We start from the raw sequence: 22,683 nt of genomic DNA, 5'->3' as shown, positions 1-22,683 counted from the left end.
GCCAAGCTCATTAGAGACATTTATATCTTGTATTCTCTACGATAACCTTTTGGGTTACAGAAAACTAATGGATGGTTTTATTTTCAAAACAGACATACACGTCTTCTCTGGATTTTAATTACTATTTAACAACACATTTCCTAAATTGAGTTCTTTAGACATCCAGGTTCCAGAGAAGTAAGTTTTTGCACAATCCTCTCCTGACTGCCAGTGTGGTGGCAATGCTATCAACCTTGACCCACCTTTTTCTTTACAAAATTCTGGAAATCTGACCCTGAGAAGAAAAACCAGAGTGACTAGAGGAATGGAGATCATCTTCCACATCATCTATTACAGATGCTAAACAGCAAAAGAAAAAAGCCTCTTTCTCTTTGATCTTTGCAAATATATGTTTTTTCAGGAAAGCTCTTTAGTCTTTTTGTCTTTACCACAACTTACTATGCCCTCCTGTTAGGGGTATCTTTTTACCAAGGTACACCGTACTCTGAGATGTGGAACCAAAAGCATTAAGTTGGTAAACTCAATTATTTTTATGTGTTAGGAGCTCATAGATCAAGTTCACAGCTAGGCTGTGAATATTTCATAAGACTGTTACTTCCCTGAAGGATGGGGTAAAAATCGGGGGATAAGTCAAGATTTGGGAAGGTTCAAGTTGACAACAGTCTTAAAAACAAGAGCAAAAGGGGACAAAAATAGTGAATTCTATTAGCCAGTGTTCTCCCCTACTTGATGAGGCATCTGCCTTCAAAGAGCAAAAACTTTTATCTCTTTCCAGGGAGATACTCAGCGCTGCTCTCAGAAAATATCAAAGCTGAACTATGTAGAAAAAAATGTGTCAGAATGACAAGCTAAGCATTTAACTGGTGCAAAATGAAAGGTGAAAGGAAGCTGGAAGCAGGGTCTTTGCAGGGAGTGACTCACCTATCTCCCTCTTTATGGAAAGTGCCTCAACTCCTTTCATTCAAAGGAGCTAAAGGGAGCTTTGCAGAGGCCAGAAGAAGAGGAGATAATGTTTATTGTTCCACAGACTGAATGGCATCTGGAATCTTTTACAGGCCTACAATTTTATAGAACTCTAGGAACTAAATTATAGTAAATCATCAAATTTGCACCACCAAGAAGAAAAAGCCACCAAGGTTCAACAGAAATGATTACCAAAAGAGGGAAGGCTCTGGAACAGCTGTGGCTGGCAGGTGACCCTGAGTACTCCCCAAAAGACTCCTCTGGGGCTTCATCCTCTGCCGCTGCAGGAATGGACAACTGTGGGCCTTTTGATAGAGGACACCAGCCCCTGCCTTCTGAAATCTCCGGTCCTGTGACCTGACAGACTTTATACAACACACAAACAGGCAGGGATCACATCCTAGGCCACCAAGTGGCATCCTTGAGCAGACCCAGTGTTATTCTTGAGGGGAGAGCATTTCTTACACCTGTCCTCCCACACCTTCCCCAGGCCTGGGTCCCCCTCATCAGACAGCAGCACTGCTCCTCACTCACACACAAAAATACTTAACCTCAACATCTGAGAACTTGAAATGTTACAAGGGAAAGAGGCAAAATCAGTGCCAAGCCCAGTCACTTTCCTTCTTGCAACACTAAATTTCACCTCTTGATCTCTGACCCTATAGAGATGTTTCCCCTACAACTTTGCAACTTTATGTCTACACTACTCTAAATTTCCTAAATGCCAAGTATTCTTTACCTCGTCCAAGTAATAGTTGTGAAAACTGGCTTCAAAAGTCAAGAGTCAGCCCAGGTCTGGCATGTGTCATCAATATATGTTATCTGGCCAAGAAAGTATAGAAAGGTCCCTTTGAAAACCAGAGAGAATAAATATTTACAGATTGTCCTCGACTTATGATGGAGTTAAGTCCTGATAAACCCATCATAAACTGAAAATATCGGAAGTCAAAAATGCATTTAATACACCTAACCTACCGAACATCATAGCTTAGCCTAGCCTACCTCAAACATGCTCAGAACACTTACATTAGCCTACAGTTGGGCAACGTCACCTAACATCAAGCCTATTTAATAACACAGTGTTGACTGTCTCATGTAATTTATGGACTACTGTACTGAAAGTGAAAACGGAATGGTTGCCGGTAAAGGACGGCTATAAGAGCTTCCATTGTTTACCCTCATGATGGAGTGGCTGACTGGGAGGTATGGCTTGCTGCCACTGTCTAGCATCACGAGAGATATCATACCGCCTATTGGAAAAAGATCCAAGTTCAAAATTCGAAGTATGGTTTCTACTGAACGTGTATTCCTTTCGCACCATCATAAAGTCAAAAAAAAATTCTAAGTTGAACCATCGTAAGCTGGGGACCATTATTACAATCACAACGGAGAGACTGAAATTATCTTGCTCACGCCTGTGTAGTTCCTACCTAAAATTCAGCTAATGCTGTAAAACTACTTTAAGTTTTTAAAAAAGAACTCAATATTCGATCTTTTTGTCTCGGCAGTCCCTACACTTGAAATTCTATTTTTCTACAATGTACCTGCATGGTGCCTACCTGGCAAACTCCTTCTCTTCCTTCCAGGCTCGGCTCAAAGATCCCTACCTCTAAGAAGTCTTTCCTGATACTACCAGATGAACTTGCTCCTTTGATTCCCTATCTTTCCACTGTAGCACATAATAGATTGGACTGTGATTATCTATTCATGTGTCTACAGCCTTATTAGACAGTAAATTCTATGAGGACACATGATAAATGCTCAAAAGCAATTGATTCAATGTTTCTTTAGCTGAAGTCATTTATCCATTCATTCAAGAAGTATTTATAGGCTTATTATGTTCTTATATGTAAGAAACAACACTAGATGTATGCAAAAACTATCAGCACAACGCATTTTAAATTTTCAGATAAAAAACTATGTGCCTACCATAGCTAACAAAGCACTTTAAGCAGGAGACTCTTAGAAAATAGTCAAAATAATGCCAAAAAGTGCCAAACAAGTGAAAGAGTTTCCATGACAAAAAACAGGCTGTCTGACAACTGTACAGCATATAAGTCTTTGATATTTACTGAATGGACTCAACAATTACAATAAAATTAGCTGACAATGGTAAAGTACTACTTTTACCTCTATTGTTCTTAATTTGAATCAAGATAATCCCAACCTAGCACACCACAACAGGTCTAGACAAAATAGTTCTAGGACATAATAGTGATCAGGGCATTTATGTAATCTGATGGGTACTCCAGAATTTGTTCATTCATTCATTCATGAGAAATCTTTATTGAAGACCTAGAATACACAAAGACTACCTACTCCTAAAATGGAAGAAACATTCTCTGTAAGTCTGCTAAAGCAAAATGGAGTTCACATGGAAATCACACACGCCTGAAAATTTGTCAAAGATGGGGGAAAAGCACAAAAATTCTACCATCAAGGAACAACCCCCTAAAGTCTGGCTGACTACAGCCCCGCAATCAGTCCTGTTGATACCCAGTAGGACAATTACCTCTGTCCCAACAAAGCTTTTTCTGTCATTAGGAAAGTGATCAGTCCCTGCACATCCAAAATAGCAAAATCTGAACTGAAGCTAACCTAGGTTAACTAAAGCTGGCAGAACAGAGATCCAAGGACTCTTCCCGATAAAACACTGGCTGAAATGAACAGCAGATGCCAAAATCCAGGGAAAGACTGGCCACTGCTCCGCTGGATCCCAAAACCTACTCACTGTTAAACTAGAAACATAAACTTAGGTCAGAATTTACTATTTCTTTCCTATTCTCCCTACCGACCTGCTTATCTCTAGATGTAAAATCCTCATCAATCTAGAGGACTATTAAAATTATGAAACTTTCATATACTCTCACACAAAGTTTTATTTATAAATAAGCAGTCAGAATATCAATATGTAATAACCCATTTAAAAGGTGGAGAAGCCAACTTTTCAAAATTAAACTCAAATTAACACAATTTATTCACCTATATATAATGTATATTATGTTTCCAATAGGTTCCATATGAATCAATTTCTAATATGCAATCTGGATCTAGGAGGACAGTCCCCCTTCTATTGTCCTGTAGAATCAACTGAAGTTTTAGAAGTAAACTAAAACAATGGGCAATTAAAAACATGCAACTCTCCCTAGATAAAGGGAGACATCTAGAGGCAAAAGCTTAAAATTGGGGCTTTTTCTCATAGTCTCAGCGATCTTGGAGCCACATAAAAGAGCCTTTTAAAATTCCTTCACTTAGCAATTATTCTCTAACTATGCAGTTTGTGGATTCAATTCACTGAACAAAACACTGTTTATTTTTAACCTATTACTCGCCATCTAAAATGACAACATTCCCCAAATCCCAGGAGGCCCAATTAAATCTCATTCATATGCTTACTTTCATTCTCCTCAGTCAATCTGTTGGTTCTATTGGCAAAGTGGCACAGAAAAATGATGGGCGTGGGTTAAACTGATAAGAGACACAGAAATAATATTAACCTGTTTCATAGCAGAGCCCAAGACAGTCACATATACAGAATGCTCTAAGACCTTCAAAAGATTAAGGCAGAAGAAACTATACTTATTTAATGAGAAACTGTCTCATAAAAATGTTTACTGACTTGGCTGATCTGATTGGAAAGATCTCTAGCTTATCCCTCTGTAGTGGTCACTAACTCAAATGCCCTCAGGGGGCAAAAAAAACCCAAAAAGCAAACAAACAAACAAAAAACCCAAGCTCAAGGGCTGGCTGGGGAAAAAAAAAAAAAACATCAGGGGAGGGGTAGAGATGGATGGAAACTGGAGAACCAACCCCAGACTAAAGGTATTCCCTTTTTTCCCCTCTTAATCCTAAACTGGCCAAACTATCCACCCTCTCATGCTGACCTCACCCCCATGTGCTACACTTTGTCTACAGATTTTCTAATTCTCCCCTAATGCATAATACTAAAGTAAAGCAAATTAAAAAAAGAAAAAGTAATTCCAAATGTTATACCAAATGTATAGAAAATGTCTGGAGGAATATTTTCCAAGGTGTTAACAATAGCTATCTGGAGATGATGGGTTTATGAATGTTTTAATTTTCTTATTTTTGTTATATTGATTTTCTAATGAGAAGAGAAAAAAGTAACTTAATTTTAAACGAGTAGCATCAAAACCCAAGGCATACCCTACAGAGTCCTCACTACTCTGAAACTGAGAATAAGAAGCAGCAGGACTAACAGAAAGCCAGATGTGAACATCACATTAATCAAGGAAAAATATTTAGTGGCCATATATCGTCACTGTGCTACGTTCCAGTGTCATTTATTTTTAAATAAGAAAACATTACCAGCAAAGAAAGGCTATATTTGATAAAATGTGGCAGCTGAATTAAAATTTCAAAGCTGAGGCAAATTAAGCTATCCCCTAACTCTTCCCTAATTTCATAAGGCCTTACCATAAAGATCAGGTCCATGAGGAGTAAAGACATTATACAAAACAATGTTCAGTGGTGCAATCACCAACTTCCCGTAATAGTAGCTGTCAATGACCACCACAGGCACCTAAAATAGAGCAGAAAATATATAGCAATTGTAGAGTTTTGCTCTGGAAACATTCTCACAATGCTAATAGGATAAACTTCAGAATGAAAAACAGAATCAATTCCTAATGTTCTCTTTTCCATCCACATCAGAAGTTGCTTTCATTACAACTTTAGAACAAAACAAGATAAAAAGAAAACTCACCAGAAAGATCATTAGGGCAACCAGCGACCAATGAAAGAAACTCTTCCATCTGTGCTTCATGACCAGCAAATCAAAGGCAATAGGTAAACTATGTAACAGAGAAACAGAAAGTGGGGAGTTAAATACTTAGAATAGGTCAGATTTACACATACCTCATGCTGAACTGGGAATAAAATGTCTCTAGCAATTACAGTGAGGGAAGAAAGCTGGTACATGAAAGAATGTCTTCTCAAAAATAAAAAATGTGATCTCTTCACAGGACTCATCAGCGTGAGATGCATCCCACAATGCACAAGAAATATAAATATTCATATTTGGAATGAGCTCCATTTGACACGTATTTATGTGTAATGGACATTTAAAATATACTAATTGTAAGTAAATGTACCCTATTGCCCTACCCCCACCCTGCCAAATAAATAAATACTGATTTCTCCCTTCCACAATTTATTAAGATTTTAGTAATAATATTACAAACTTTCACTTCAATTCTGACATATCCCTTTCCAATATGTAATACTGCTCCAAAATGTAACATGTAATATTTGTTCTTCTTCCTTTCACTTAAATTCCTCAAGCAAATATCAACAGCATATGTGTGTTGCCTTCACTATTTCTTCCTTAAGGCCTAACATCAAGCCATTAAGACTGATCTAAGGTACCAGGAATCTCCTGTCCGCCAAACCCAGTATCTTCCCACAAGCTTCATCTCCCTTTGTCTTTCCGTTGCACTTGACACAAAGCATCTGCTCCTTCCTCTTTAGACTCCCTGGCTCAGATGTTCTTTTCTGGGGGCTTCTCTAGTGCTCCTTTCTAGGCTTCTTTTTCCCTACCTCGCGGTGTGCCCTACCATGGTCCTAGCTCCCAAAAGCAAGGTTCTACTCTTCTCTCTCTATACTCATTTTCTCGGGTGCTTCAACTCCTCTTGCATGAACAATCACCTTCATATCCATGACTTCCTAATCTAGGACACCAGTCAGAGCCCTTACCTGTGCTCCAGTCACGAAGAATTCCATCCCACGCCAATCTGCTTACTTACACAGACTCTACCCAATGTCAGTTACAGGTTCTGCTCCTGCCTCCTCCATGAAGTCTTTACGCTTATACGGCACTATCATCTCTATCATCTCTTTGGCAATGTCATGTGAACATCTCTTCTAAGATTTGAAATTCCACATTCTATTACCTAAATATTGCATTAACATGCTGTGTTTTTTATTTTTTTTCTCCCCAACTAGTTACATTTCCATAGCACCTGCATTTCTCCTTTGATAAGTCAATAAATGATAGTACATTGCTAACTGACTGATTAACTGTGATCCTGAAATCATTTATCTAAAGGCAGACTAATCAAAATGCGCCAACTCAGAGGTATTTGGGGAACTCATGAAGTTCAACGTAAACCCAGTAGAGAGTAAAAGGAATGGAGAAACTGACAAAAGGAGGGTGGAGAAGTAAAAAGGAGGGAAGAACAAGGCTTTGTGAGTCACATTAAAGTCTGGACCCCAGAGAGCAGGGGTTGGCAAACTTTTTATTTAAAGGATCCAATAGCAAACATTTTAGGCTTGGCAGGGCCCATAGGGTCTCTGTTGCATATTCATGTGTGTGTGTGTGTGTGTGTGTGTGTGTGTGTTGTTTTTTAACAGCCCTTTAAAAATGTAAAAATTTCTTAGTTCTTGGGCTGTACAAAACAGGCCAGGTGGATGTGTGACCCACAGGCTACAGAATGCCAACCTCTGTGACACAGAGCAATGGGGAAGCTATTACAAAGACAAAACAGAGTGATAAAATCATATTTGCATTTTAGGAAGATAACTCTAGTTTGAGCGTGGAGAGCAGATTTATAAGGATCAAGACTAGAGATGGGAAGATCATTTATGAGGCTGCATAAAAGAACAGAGAGAGGTGAAGAAAAGTAGATTCAAAAGATATTCAAGAAGTACAAGAAATTAATAAGACATGAGAAAGAGAAAACAGTCACAGATAATTGTCAGGTCCTGGCTCAGCACAGATGGTGGTACCATTTACTGGGCTAGAAACAAAGGTAAAGGACAGATTTGGAGGGAAGATAATGAGTTCAGTTTTGTAAATGTTTAGCTATATAAATGGAGGTATCCAATAGGCAGCTAGGTATATATGAGTGAAGCTTAAGAGATGACTGGACTATATAAAGATATGGGACCCATCAAGATGATGGAGAGAGCAGAAAGTACAGAAGAGGCTCTTACACAAAATCTTGAGAAATGTAATAATTTGAGAATGACGTGCAGAGTAGAAGAGAAGATAAGATTGGAGGTGGGGAAACCATCCTTTAAAATCCACTTAAGAAAATTTTAAATGCCTATTCTGATTTAGTAACTCCCTTATAAAAATTTATCCCATAGGTAAATTTCCACAAGTGTACAGACATATGTATAAAAATATTCACTGAAGCATTGGGTACAATAGCAAAAAAACTGAAAACCAAATGCTTACCAATAAAGCAATGGTTAAATAAATTATGGACAGCCATATAATAATGGAATGTTACACAACTGATACAAAGAATGATATAAATCTATGTACAGAAGATATACATATGTATAGGATAATTCTGTTGGTTTTAAGAATTTAAGATGTATGTATGTATAAATGTGTATGTGTGCACTTATTCACGTAAGGATAATTTCTGGAAAGATACGTACAAAACTATCAGCAGTGACTAACTGTGAAGACTGGGTTGGGGAGAAAAGAACTAAGAATTCTTTTTACCTCATACAATCTGGTACTTTTTTTAAATAATAAAGATATGCTACTATGATAATAACCTTAACACAAACTAACATATTTTTCTAAATAACTAGTGGTACAGGCAAGAAATTAAGGCAGCACAAACTAGAGAAGTTGTGAAAACAAAAAGTACAAAAGGAATGAGAGATACTATGGAACTTGGAAAAAAAAAAAGATGCTGCAGGCAGGAAAGAAGAAGGACTGAAAGGAAACTCAGATAACAAGCCTGGGTGACTGGGAAAACGCACAGCACGGGGTGGTACAGCGTGGAAAAAACATCAGCTGTTAGAGTCAGAAGGCCTGGATCCAAAGCAAACATAACCTTAAAGGCAAATTACTCAAAACCTCTCGAAGTCCACTTTCTCATTTATATAAAGCACTAATAATTGGAGACTTCCCTGGTGGCGCAGTGGTTAAGAATCTGCCTGCCAATGCAGGGGACACAGGTTCGATCCCTGGTCCAGGAAGATCTCATATGCCACGGAGCAACTAAGCCTGTGCGCCACAACTACTGAGCCTGCACTCTAGAGGCCCCGAGCCACAACTACTGAACCCACGCACCACAACTACTGAAGCCCATGTACCCTAGAGCCCACACACCGCAACTACTGAGCCCATGCACCGCAACTACTGAAGCTCGCATGCCCTGGAGCCCACGTACCACAACTACTGAGCCCGCGTGCTACAACTACTGCAGCCCACGTGCCTAGAGCCCATGCTCTGCAACACGAAAGCCACCGCAATGAGAAGCCTGCGCACCACAACAAAGGGTAGCCCCTGCTTGCCGCAACTAGAAAAAGCCCACACGCAGCAATGAAGACCCACCAAAAAAAAAAAAAAAAAAAAAGCACTAATAATTGTATTTGTCTTGCAGAGTAGGTTTAGGAATAAAGTTCATGAAGGGTTTAGCTGTGCACAGGATACAGCAGATGCTTAACAGTCACTTTCTTATTAGAATTAATCATAACAATAAGTACTAAGAGAAATATTCTTCCACTTCCCAGAATCTTTGAATAATTAATTTCTATAACTTTAGGTCCTACCCAAAGAATATGGAGATAACCTAACATTAGGATTAACTATATACCCAGTGATACATGGAAGGTGAATCATGTTAGTTTCTTACCCAAGAGCTGCACTGAATGGCCAGCCTAAGATAGCCCCCGCTGCTACTCCAAGCACAGCAAAGGAAGTTTTGTCCATATACCAGCCAGTCATGGCTATCAATGTAGTATACATACAGAAGCTGCTAGGAAGGAATGCTGCAAGACAAAAGAAATGAAAAAAAAAGGGGGGAAAGGGACAAGAGATTGAGATTTATGAGTTATCAATTATTAAAAATATAGCTGCATTGCAATATGTCAATAACCAGGAACATACTTTGAGCAATACTATATTAGAAATGAGGAGTAAAGTGATACTCATTTAAAAAAAAAAAAACCAAAGTTCAATGATTTTCTTATTTTCTCTCTCCTGTTTTTTATGTACCAACACATCACCCAATTATACAATGCCAAGCATGCCATTTATCTCCTGGCCTGTACCCCAAGTTTAAAACTTACAGGATTCCAGGTTCCCCAGAAGTACCTCCAGGTTATATTTCCAGACAGGAAGTATGCTTCAAGAAATTTAGAGCCATTGCTAACAATCTGTTTCTGAAGAAGTTTATCCTCTGATAGTCTTCTGAGACTGTCCTATTAGCAACCTGTACCCCGCAGGAATTCTCAAAAGCCTTCTCAAGGAACAAATATGTTCGATGGCAGCACTACTTTGCATCCTTCATCCACTGACATAGATAGTTTGGCCTTTAGATGTCCCCCTAATTATTTCCATCAAGCGTAACTTTCTTGTTGCATACAGCAGAGGGCTGACCACCTTCGGGGTCTCTGCAACAGTAACATTTCATCAAAATGTTTCTAACAACTCTACAAAAAATGCAGATCTGCCTCTCCCTGCTGTTTAAGTGCTTCACCTAGCACTAGAAAAATCAATACCAACTCCAACAGGGACCACAATAAACAGGCAGTATGATTTGAGAAACTCAGCAAAGGGTTCAGAGGCTCATATCAAAGGATGCCTTTAACTTATCTGTGCCTTAACATCCTCAGCTGAAATTAAAAAACTAAAAATACTCTTAGGTATCTCCCTCACCTAAGAATCAATTTTAGGAGTAGCCAAGTAACTAAAAAAACATGTGAAGTACAACCTTCCCAGATAAATGCTAAATAATATTGATGCCATGCAAAGCTGTTGATTCTAGCTCCAAGGGGAGCAGAGGGATCGGAGGTCTCTGCCAGCTCAGAGGGCAAAGCACAGTCTCATTTAGGACAGTGGCTCTCAAAGTTATTCAGGCGTGAGGCCCTGAGATCTCTGCAGAACATGGATTTTGATACAGCCAGTGAAAAGTAACTATATACTTTTGCTCTAGATACTATTTTTTGTGTATATTTAGTGTGTATACTAGATTCTGGTACACACAAGCAAAAATTAAAATTAAAATTGAGATGATTATATATAGTAACTTAATTTTTCTGAAAAATTGGAAACAGGCTACCTTTTGGCAACAGGCCACTTTGGCTCAGCTCATAGAACACAAATGTTCAATGGCAGCACAGTTTGAAAGCCACCACTCTACCTTAACAATTTTATTCTAAATTTCCAGAAGCTTACTTTATTCTATAAAATACAGTACTTTATAGAATACTGTCTTTTATAGTGTACATTGCAAATAACTGGCATAAAATAGAACCATCAAGACCAGGGTTTTTAGACATAAAGTGCTTCCTTGAGCAAAATAACAAAATTACTGTCCTTCCCCTAACAGCAAAGAAAGGCAGTGGATGCCTCTGTTTCTCAGCCCTGCTGTGATAAAAAATATAATAATGTAATAGAAAGCAACCTGATGAAAATAACAGCTCTACAGCTTATGAATTCTTTGGCTTTCAGTAAGTCACTTCACCTTTCTAAGTTTCAGCATCCTTACCTGCAAAAATGAGAAAATATTTCTCTGACTTATATTTATCTGACCTTGCAACCACAGGATGGCTGTAAAGGTCAATCAAGATCATGTAGATAATAGGACTGTAAATTACAGACATGTTATACAAATATAACCTACATCTGGACAAGTTCTTCTGCTTGATGCAACTGTGAAATATCAGTGAAACTTTTATGCCCTCACCTGCTCTTTTACTTACCTGATGATGAGCAAAACATGCCAGTGCTGAGAACCAAGAAGGCTAGCATCATTCGACTCACATGCAGCCCAAACTTCTTGCACACAGCCCTAGAGGAAAGGCAAAGACTATCAGCATAGCAAACCTTCGGGATGGAAATTTCAAATTAAAGGACAAAAACATGTCTGCATCACAGAGAACACTGAAGATCTAAAGTCAAATACAGAACTGTCTCAACAGGTCTGTTAGCAATTCCATGTGCATAAGAAACCCAAACATTCTTATTCCTTAAGCAGGAGAGAAGCTCTCTACCTAAGAGGAAATGTATACTTTCTGTGCTAGATTATGTCTAATATCAGTAGGAAAACAGCCAGATATAGTGGAAAAATAACAGGCCTCAGATGGGCACAGGTTAAAATCCTGGCCCTTCCACTCACTAGCAGTGGTACCCTCATCTAGTGACATAATCTGTCAGATTCCTCACCTGTTAAATGAAGATAATGATAATACTTACTGCATAAGGTTTTTGTGAGGGCAATGCATGGTAAAGTACGCAGAAGAGTGCCAGACACAGAGATGCTCAATAGATGGCAGTTATCAGAAAAAAAGAATAGGAGATACACCAATGTTTGTTTTGTTTTGTTCTGTTTTGCGGTAGGCGGGCCTCTCACTGCTGTGGCCTCTCCCATTGCGGAGCGCAGGGTCCGGACGCGCAGGCTCAGCGGCCATGGCTCACGGGCCTAGCCGCTGCGCGGCACGTGGGATCCTCCCAGACCGGGGCACGAAACCGTGTCCCCTGCATCGGCAGGCGGACTGTCAACCACTGCGCCACTAGGGAAGCCCCCAAAGTTTTAATAAATTGTTATCTAAGACAACGTTTCTAAAGCAATTATATACCTCCTTTTACTTCTGTCTTACAGGCCTTTTCAACCCTATAAATAAAACACTATTAGAGGTGATCACTGCTTCATTTAGTCAATATCTGTTCAGACATAACTATGTGTTACCTATTTTCTTGCTCAGGTTCCTTATTGCATCTCAGAGCTTCTTTCTGAAATAATTTTGTTTCTTCCTAAATACACCCTTTAGAAGGTTCTTTAGTGAGGATCTCTGAATGGTAAATTCTGGCTTTTGTTTGATCTTTCTTTATATTTTGTCTGAAAAGTCTTTATTTAACTCTTGGTCTTAAAAGGTGGTTTAGCTGAGTACATAATTTTAGGATGACAGTCATTTTCTCACAGAACTTTGAACATATTTTTCATCTTCTGGCTTTTGAGAATGCTTTTGTTGGTCTAACTGCCTGACATTCCTTTGTAGGTTTTATATTAGTCCTCTGTCAACTTGCAAGATCTTCTTTGTCCTTTGTTTTACACAGTCTTACCAATTCCTTTTTATTTATCCAGCTCAGGATGTTAGGCTTCCTCAATCTGTGGATTAGCATATTTTCTCCTTTGATTCTGGAAAAATCTTATTAATTATTACTTCCCCGAATCCTGCCTCTCCCTAGTCTATCTCTCCTAGATCTGATTAGATATATATCAGATCTTTCAACTTGACTACACACATTTCTTTTTTTTTTTTTTTTTTTGCGGTACGCGGGCCTCTCACTGTTGTGACCTCTCCCATTGCGGAGCACAGGCTCCAGACGTGCAGGCTCAGCGGCCATGGCTCACGGACCCAGCCGCTCCGCGGCATGTGGGATCTTCCCGGACTGGGGCACGAACCTGTGTCCCCTGCACCAGCAGGCAGACTCTCAACCACTGCGCCACCAAGGAAGCCCCTAGAAGCAAAGCTTTTATACTCACTTGTAAAAGTAAAGCTCACATATACAGCTCACAAAAGCCAGCAAACATCGTAAAAAGTAAAAGACAAGAATCTGAAAGAAACCCAGAACAAGAAAACAGAAGTTATAGATACAAGTTAGAAAAACTCTTAAAGATGAAACCATTCTCATTTGTCACTAATAACTATAAATTGGTATAATCCTTTTGAAAAGCAATATGTATCAAGAACCATGCAAATTTTCATATCCCTAAATTCAAGTATAGAAGTGTATCTACTTCTCTGATTCCGGCCCACAGAAGTAACTCAAAATATGGGAGGGGAGGAGTTCTACTCATTAAAATGTTAATTGCAGCTCTACTAATTTAGTAAAAACTATTTTAAAAACTATAAATTGTTCAATTACAGGGAAATGGTTAAATTATATCTATTCATGGATTATTATACACATATCAAAGTTTACGGTTACAAAGACAGTGGAAAAATTCTTATGATATAAAACTCATTTATTCAACAAGCATTTCTTAGAAAACTATAATAATTGATTATAATTATTATAAAATTATATTACAAAATACTAAATGAATATATATGATATAACATTATTTATACATCAGAGTTACAGCTATGGAAATCAGAAGTACTGTATATGAAAAAACTGGAAAGAAATATAATAAAATGGTAAAAGTGGCTATATCAAGCTAGTGAGACTTAGGTACATATCTTTCCTCCTATTTTTCAAATGTCTGTAATGTGGTTTTATTAATTTTAGGAATTGACATGAATTTTACAAATAAAAGTAACAAAATAATAAGAATTGTACCGAATAGCTTTTATACTACAGTATACTGGTATGTTTAAGAGCAATGAATACCTCTGAAAATAAGCACTATTTAAATATATTCTATGATTAATATTACTACATATAACTTAAAAGTACTTTCAGTTTTCATCATTATGTTCAATCAAGTGATCAGCAAATGCCCAAGTTCATTCATTAATTCAATAAAACCATACTGAAAACCTACTATACATTGAGCACTCTCTAGATGCTACTAGGAATACAGATTATTTTAGTACAAGGTATCTACACTTAAGGACTCTTCATCTGGTTGAGGAGAGTACAAAAACACACTTAGAAAGTTAAAAATTAACACAAGTTAATATAAGAATTGTATTTGGGAACAGGACAGTGATGCTCCCATAGCAACTAATATTCAACATAGTAACTGGATGTCGGGTTAGTGCAAAAAGGCACAATAAAGAGGCGGGCTTCCCTGGTGGCGCAGTGGTTGAGAGTCCGCCTGCCGATGCAGGGGACACGGGTTCGTGCCCCGGTCTGGGAAGATCCCACATGCCGCGGAGCGGCTGGACCCGTGAGCCATGGCTGCTGAGCCTGCGCATCCGGAGCCTGTGCTCCGCAACGGGAGAGGCCACAACAGTGAGAGGCCCGCATAAAGCAAAAAAAAAAAAAAAAAAAAAAAAAAGACACAAAAAAGAAATGAGATATAAGGAATGGAATAGAAGAAACTAAACTCTACATGCACAGATGAAAGAGAATCCAGAGATTCACTTGACAAACCATTGACACTAATAAGGAAATTCAGTGAGATTTCGATCAAGATCAAAAAGCAAAAATCAACTGTGTTCCTCAGAATTATGTTCCTCACCTGCAATGACCTCCTACAAAAATTACAGAAAACAAGATACCTGTTCAGAACAGTTACAAAAAGTATAAAGAATCTAGGCATTATCCTAGTCAAAGAATGGATAAGCCTAAAATGGATACATTGTTTAAATTTTATTAAAAGACACAGAAAACCTAACTAAGTGGATAAATACATCATTTTAGGGATGGAATGACTCAACACTCTAAAAATATTGATTCTCATATTAATACATAAATTCAGTGAAACTCCAATCAATACCTACCAGAATTTGGGAGAGGGGCAAATTGATTCTAAAATGATTTTTAAAATACAATTTTAAGGACTTCCCTGGCAGTCCGGCAATTAAAAGACTCTGCGTTCCCAGTGCAGGGGGACTGGGTTCAATCCCTCGTCAGGGAACTAGATCCCACATGCTGCAACTAAGAGTTCGCATGCCGCAACTAAAGATCCCGTGGGCAGCAACTAAGACCCAGTGCAGCCAAATAAATAAATAAATACATAAATATTTTAAAAATTAAAAATAAAACACAATTTTTAAAATGGATAGAGTGAAAAATTCATCAGCCAAATATTAACACATACTACAAAGCCATAGTAATAGAAGCAATATGGTACTCTCTGACAAACTGACCAATGATACAGAATTAAAAAGGCCAGAAACATACATGGGAATGAGATGTATGATAGAGATGGTATTACAAACCAGAAGAAAAAGGATGAATTATTTAGCAGATGGTGTTGGAAAGTCCAGTTCACCATATAGGAAAAAATAAAGCTGGATCTTTCCACAATTTATAAAAAATAAAATTCAAATGGACTAAAGCCTTGTATGTGAAAGATAAAATAATAAAGTTACTAGGGAAAAATACATAAGACTATCTTTGTGACCTGTGGTGAAGGATTTCTTTTAGAAAGACCCAAAACCCACCAACCATAAGTGAAAAACTAACTGGTTTGACTCTAGCAAAACTAAAGATTTCTGTTCAACAAAGGACCACAGACAAAGTTAGTAGACAGCCTAAGAGAAAGGATTTCCAGTATCTAAAACCTACAAGGGGTTATTATTGAGAACTTGTACAAATCACAAGAGAAAACCGGAAAACCCAACTGAAAAACAGACAAAGGATGTAAATAGGTAATTCACAGAAAAGGAAATATGAATGACCAATAAATATATGAAGAAATTCTCCACCTTACTAGTTGTCAGAGAAATGTAATTAAAATGAGAAGCATCTCATATACATGAGAAGGGCAAAAATTAGAAAGTCAGAAATATCAAGTGCTCAGATGTTAGGAAGCTGAAACCCCAAACACTGTTGTAGGGAGTATAAAGTTGAATAGCCATTCTGGAGAGCCATCTGGCAGTGCTCCATGAAATTAAGTAGCCCATGGATCTATGTACAGGATCCCACTCCTGAGTGTGTAATTCAGAGAATTTCACACCTCAATCCATAGGGAGACAAAACAAAGCTGTTCTTGTTTAGGGTAGCAAGTTGTAAAGGTAACCATCACTAGGGGTGCCAATTATTACCATACTGTCTCTCAGCAACAATCCACCCTTTTCTACTCTAATTATGATGATGGGGCTGGGACCCTATAAGCTACAACTCCCCCTTGCCCTGTGGCTCCCACCGGCAGAACCTAAAAAGGAGGCAATTGGAAGAAAGAACAAGAGAACAGATATCTTCATTCCTGTTTTGCTTGCTGTTTGTATCACTGATGTACGAGGTAGGATTCTGGGTTGAATATGCCAAATTAAAAGTGACAGTGGATATCCAAATGGAGATGAAGACCTTAAGCACTGCATATTGTTATTTCTGTACTAAGTCCCCCATCCTACGTATCTTTCCTCTGAGACCACTTGGAGAGCCTGGACTTCCACCTCCCCCAAACCTAGCAGTAATGAGGTACCTCTACCCTGGCCACTAGGGTGGTATCAGTGGAGGCCTAGTTGGGAACCTGGACTTCTAGCCCCAGTTGGCAGTAACAAGGTGGTGAGCGCTCTCCTTTTTCCAGCTGCAGTGGTATCAAAAGAAGTCAGCTAAAAGAGAAGCAGAATAGTGCAGAGAAAGCAGGCTGGGCCCATGAATAAGATCCAGAGTCTCATACTATAATACCCAAAATGTCCAAGTTTCAACTAAAAATTACTTGTCAACCAGGTAGATCTCAAACTGAAGGAAAAAAGTCAATTAATAGATACCTAAACTGAGATGAGATATAAGAATTATCTGACAAAGTTTTAAAGGAGCCATTGTAAAAATGCTTCAATAAGCAATTAAGAACATGCTTGAAACAAATGAAAAAATAGAAAGTCTCAGTAAAGAAATAGAAGATAAAAAGAAAAACCAAACGGAAATTTTACAACTGAAAAAATACAATAACCAAAATAAAAGCTCAATGGGTAGGCTCAACAGCAGAATGAAGGAGACAGAGGAAAGCATCAATGAACTGGAAAAAAGACGACAGAAATTGTTCAATCTGAACGCAGAGAAAACAGACTGGAAAAAAGTGAAGAGAGGGCTTCCCTGGTGGCGCAGTGGTTGAGAGTCCACCTGCTGATGCAGGGGATATGGGTTCGTGCCCCGGACAGGGAAGATCCCACATACCGCGCGGAGCGGCTGGGCCCGTGAGCCATGGACGCTGAGCCTGCACGTCCGGGGCCTGTTGCTCCGCAACGGGAGAGGCCACAACAGTGAGAGGCCCGCAAACCGCAAAAAAAAAAAAAAAAAAAAAACAGCTAAAATCTTCCCAAATTTGGGAAAAGACATAAGTCTAAAGATTCAAGAAGCTGAGTAAACTCCAAACAGGATAAATCCAAAGAAATCCATGCTAAGACACATCATAGTCAAATTTCTGAAAGGTAATCAGGTTAGGTCTCAGTTAACTCCTAATTATCCTTCAGTATTCTGTTTAAATTAAGCTCTCCCTAATATGCTAACCCATTGCACATTGTACTTTTCCTCCATGACCCACTGCATTTATAATTACTTGTTCCATGTTCATCTTCTCCACTAAACTATAAATTCTATGAGGGCAGGGATTTGGTCATTGTTACACCCAGAGCACTTAACAAAGTGTCTACCAAATAAAAGTTGCTCCATTAATACTTGTTGAATAATGAATGAATAAATGATTCTTCTTAAAAAAAATCCCCTCCCAACTACGAATATATTTGGTCCTTTTCCCAAATTGTTCCAGAGACTCACCCACCTCTTGATCAGTTGTGATTGCTTCCAGGTTGGCCTGCCCTTACCTTATTAGTTTGTAAAATTCTTGCATGAAATGCAGCTGGCCAGGCGTGAAGCAACAGGTAAGCATAGGAGCGAATGGCATAAGCTGGGGAATACTCCCAAGTCTGAAACCCCTTCCCGTAGATGAGGTAGTGTGTCTGAAAGTACAAAACGGATGGATTCAGGGTTATATTGGCCAAAAATCCTTGTTAAGAGGATGCAGACGAAGTTTCTAAGCACAAGTATTAACGAGACAAAGGTACACAAAAATGCTGAAATTCTCAATAAGATTTTCAACTAATGGATAAGAATCAAAATGACCCAATACTGAAAAATATTAAGACATTATAAATCCTACAAGATTATTGTTTGGCCAACATTGAAAGCTTGACTTTTACCCTCTATTTACTTTTTAAAAACTACTCATTAACCAAAACGGGAAAACTCTAAATCTTATATTTTCCTTAAACTACCTACCCTAAGCATTCCTTATTTTTTTATGCAAAATGCGATCAGAAAATTTCACCTTTGCATGTCCTATAACAGGGAGTCCAACAGACTTATAAAAGTATAAATCAAGAAGCAGCAATATAAGCATAGTGTGTAGCAACATTGTTTATTTTACTAAACATCAGAAGAAAAAAACCAAAAATGTTTAAAGAAAGTGGTTGCCTCTGGGGACAAGGATTTGGCCATGAGAAGTGGAACAGGGAGTTTCTGCTTTGCTTTTACATTTAATATTTTTAAACTGCCTCAAAGTATTATTTTGACTTAAAAAAATTTTTAAGAAAATTACAATTACACCTTTTTTGTATAACAGCAAATTCCTATATCCTTCAATAGCAGGTAAATCATCAGTTTAGAATACAGAAATGAAAATAAGGTTATTTTACTAATAGTCACACTTGTATATTATTTGTATCTTGATTCATAACAAGGTTCCAAACAGTGAAATCAAGAACAAAAAAAAGAAAACAAAAGAAATCACCTACTGGTTCCCAGTAGTTGAATGTTTCATCACAGTCAGAGATGTTGCTCAGGAGAGCAGCACATAACCTTGCTGAGAGCAGACACTTGAACGCAGTAGATCCTTCAGGTGCCCAGACTTGTCCTGCTTTGTTCCCAGATAACCTGCTCAGAAGCAAAAATAAGTATGTGTCAGAAAGGACCTGCTAACTAGAACGGCTAAAACTAGACAGAAAGGACAACAGGTCAAGAGACACCAAAGCACATGAGTTAGTCACCTATTTAGGGTGAACTGTTAATTGTCCTGAGTAGAATAAATAAGGAACGAATTAACACCTTAATCAACGTTAGTCATTACTTCCTGCTTTTAAGGTGTAAGCTAATTCATGCACTTTAGTTCTTTGCATCTATGACACTCCGCTTACCCCAAGCCAACAAATCGCTCACTTACAGGCCACAAGCTCTTATTCGCCTTTTCTTTATTCTCCTAACAAGGTCATTACTTTCCATGGCTTTATTCAATTCCCCATCTGTTCAAATGCCCAGAAGCTAACTTGCGCAGTGGACATCACCTTTTCCAATTCCATATGCTGACAGCTCCCCAGCGCAGGCTTAACCTGCAGCCCTCCGGCTTGAAGAGAGAGGTGTTTGCTGGTGTGCAAGGTGGTGAGGCCCACACAGAAGAGTAAAGGGTCAGGACTCTGCGGGGACTGAAGGAAGCTGGAAGAGACAGCCGGAAAGGGTACTCTCTGCTCTCGCCTACGTCCCCCACGGCGGCTCGGCCACACACACACCGTGACGCCAGCCCACCCTGGGCCTGGGCCGGAAGTCGCACCGACCTGCAGGGTTTCTTCACTAGCAACACGGGACCCGAGCTGGGGGATCTAATCTAAGGCGGGTGAAGACCCAGCGTCCACCCGCCCTGGAAGAGCAGAAAGAGCAGGGTGAAGAGGCTGCGGGCCCTCCCGGCGGGAAGGCCGGGCCGGGCGCAGCACCGCACCGCGCGGACGAGACCCTCCCCCGGCAGCCGCCCGCCGCCCGGCCACGCCCCCGCCGCGCCCGCACACCTACTCGGGCCGGGGCTCTGCGCTGCCCGCCTCCCGGCTGCACAGCAGTTCCCGCAGCTTGTCGGCGGCCGAGGCCGTGTCCCCGCCGCTGCCCCCGCTTCCCTTCAGGCGCTGCCGGGCTCCTCGGCTCGCCATGGCAAGAGTGGGAAAAAAGGTAGAACTCGGCGCCCTACGAAGGCGACGAGCGCGGAGACATAGCCTTTGGCTGGCAACGGTGTCCGCCGAGGGACAAAAGACCTCGACATGCGCAGACACGACTAAATTATAGTGTTCTGGGCTAATCGGGGCAAATCCCTGGGTAGAAAAGAAATGCGACCTGAGACTTTACTTTGGCCGTTATAGCTATCCCTTCCACATACTTGTAACTCTAGGCATGCCTCCCTCCCTCTAACTCTCTCTGCCTTCACTTCTCAACATTCTTCACCCTTCTACAAATACTGTCCTTCAGCATCCCTGTTTAAAAGAAAGCACAAATAGAGAGTAATTAACTCCACCGAGCACGCAGATATTCAGTTAAAAATCAGAGCACAGCCGCCTACAAAAGAGGAAGTTCTTTAAAGATCACTGGCACCTTGTCCTTTATATTTTGGCAAGTGATAGGGACAGCCTGTAGCTAATTAACTGCTTCAGAGAGATGAAGCCATAATGGCAGAATACAGAATGAGGAGAAAAGTGAAAGACTGAAGATTCAAACTGTGCAGCAAATTCAACCAGACACCAGTCAGTGCCATTGCTACTACAGCATTATGGTAAGCATTTAATATACCTTATCCTTTTAAAATATAATACAACAACCTTGTTTTATCAAAAAGGAGACTGAGGTCCAAGGTTGCATAGCTAGGAAGTGATGGAGCCATGTTCCAACCCAGGTCTTACTACAAAATCCATGCTCTTCCAACCAGGAGATCAGGAGAAAGCTCTTGATTTCACACAGGCATTTTTACATGGGCACTTTGATGATATCATGCCTGTGACTCAGAGGTCATTCATCTGTTCCTGATACTCTGCCTACTCCCCCAATCACAGAGCTCTATCCCACCCTGTGAAGCTCTGTACCAGTAAGTAAAACAAAGTTATAGAGGGAGTGCTAAACTTGACAGGGTCCCAAGTTATGACTTCATACTAAAAATTCCTGAGTATTAACAATGGAGATTGATCCTATTGCTCAATTCCCACATGAAATTACTAGTTGCCAAATTCAGACATCTCAATGTAACTATATCTCATACAGCCACCTCCTTTTCATTTCACTCTAGTGCAGGCCCCTCCCTGACTCTACCCAAGTCTACTACAGTAGCATCCTTAAAGGGATCTCCCAACTCAAATTGATCCTGTGCAATACTGTCCAATTAATTTTCAAAAATACTACAGCCCCAACCTACTTTTCTAACCTTATCTCCCACTACTTTCTTATACACATTTTATGTTCCAACTAGCCTGTAAAGTACCCCAAATGCTCCCATATCTCTACCTCTGCTCAGGTATGCCCTCTGCCTGGAATGCATGCCCTCCTTGCCTAACAACCCTTCCATCACAACCCTGCCCTTGTTTTAAGATCCACCTCATCCAAGTGATACCAAACCAAAATTGGGTCTGCTCGCCTACACACAGAAAAGCCAATGTACTGACACCAGGTTGTGTTGAAGCAAAGTACAGTGTCTATTGCAAGGAGAAGAGGCAGCTTATGCTCAAAAGACCTAAACTCCCGGAAGCTTTCAGGGAAGGTTTTTTAAAGGCAAGGTGAGGGAAAGAGTTGAGGTGTGCATGATCAGCTCATGGACATCCTTGATTGGTTGGTGATGAGGTAGCAGGTTGGTATTTCAGGGGTCAACAGCATCAACCTCCTGGGGTCTTTGTGCTGGTGATCAGCATGCAATTAACTTCTTCCACCTGGAAGGGGTTTAGGATCAATAAAACATACAAGGATATGGCTCAGGATATTATCTATGGCCCTTGAGGAGGAACTAAAGGTACTTGACTTTTTTATGGCTAAACTATCATAATTTTGTCTTACATGACTGTTTTCCTTTGTTTCTGCATTTTCTCATTTCTCAGGTTAAATCTGCTCTTTGGTGGACTTCCCTAGTGGTAGAGTTGTTAAGACTCCGCGCTTCCTTTGCAGGGGACAAAGGTTCGATCCCTGGTCAGGGAATTAAGATCCCGCATGCCGCAAGGCCAAAACAAAAAAACTCTTTAGAGTTCAGGGAAGGCCTAGGAGGCTAAAGCTTTTCTGCAAACAAGAGGCGGGAGACTCGGAGAGGGTGGGGGAATCTGTCCCCAGGAAGGCCCTGCAGGGTCTGCTTGGTTTCACATGTACCAGGCGCTACTGGGGAT

General features: G+C 39.8%; 1 protein-coding gene across 4 annotated transcripts in view; it reads right to left on the bottom strand.

Moving 5' to 3' along the window:
• Positions 1-20,585, bottom strand: part of ALG9 (ALG9 alpha-1,2-mannosyltransferase) — a 91,236-nt gene extending 70,651 nt beyond the window's left edge. Inside the window, exons 1-8 of one of the 4 annotated variants that reach the window (XM_081239460.1) lie at positions 20,354-20,585; positions 19,309-19,447; positions 18,340-18,474; positions 13,440-13,510; positions 11,656-11,744; positions 9,585-9,720; positions 5,690-5,777; positions 5,401-5,506 (exon numbers count right to left, since the gene is read on the bottom strand). In XM_081239460.1, the coding sequence (XP_081095586.1) occupies positions 5,401-5,506; positions 5,690-5,777; positions 9,585-9,720; positions 11,656-11,744; positions 13,440-13,510; positions 18,340-18,474; positions 19,309-19,447; positions 20,354-20,484 (895 nt within the window). In that variant the 5' untranslated portion in view covers positions 20,485-20,585. The other 3 variants (XM_081239458.1, XM_081239461.1, XM_081239459.1) reach the window with 3 other exon arrangements.
• Positions 20,586-22,683: the final 2,098 nt, after the last annotated feature.

Source organism: Mesoplodon bidens, assembly GCF_964165515.1.
Source record: "Mesoplodon bidens genome assembly, chromosome: 7".
Classification (NCBI taxonomy): Eukaryota; Metazoa; Chordata; class Mammalia; order Artiodactyla; family Ziphiidae; genus Mesoplodon; species Mesoplodon bidens.
The sequence above is the reverse complement of the archived record's forward strand: the minus strand, read 5'-3'. Positions and strand labels throughout refer to the sequence as shown.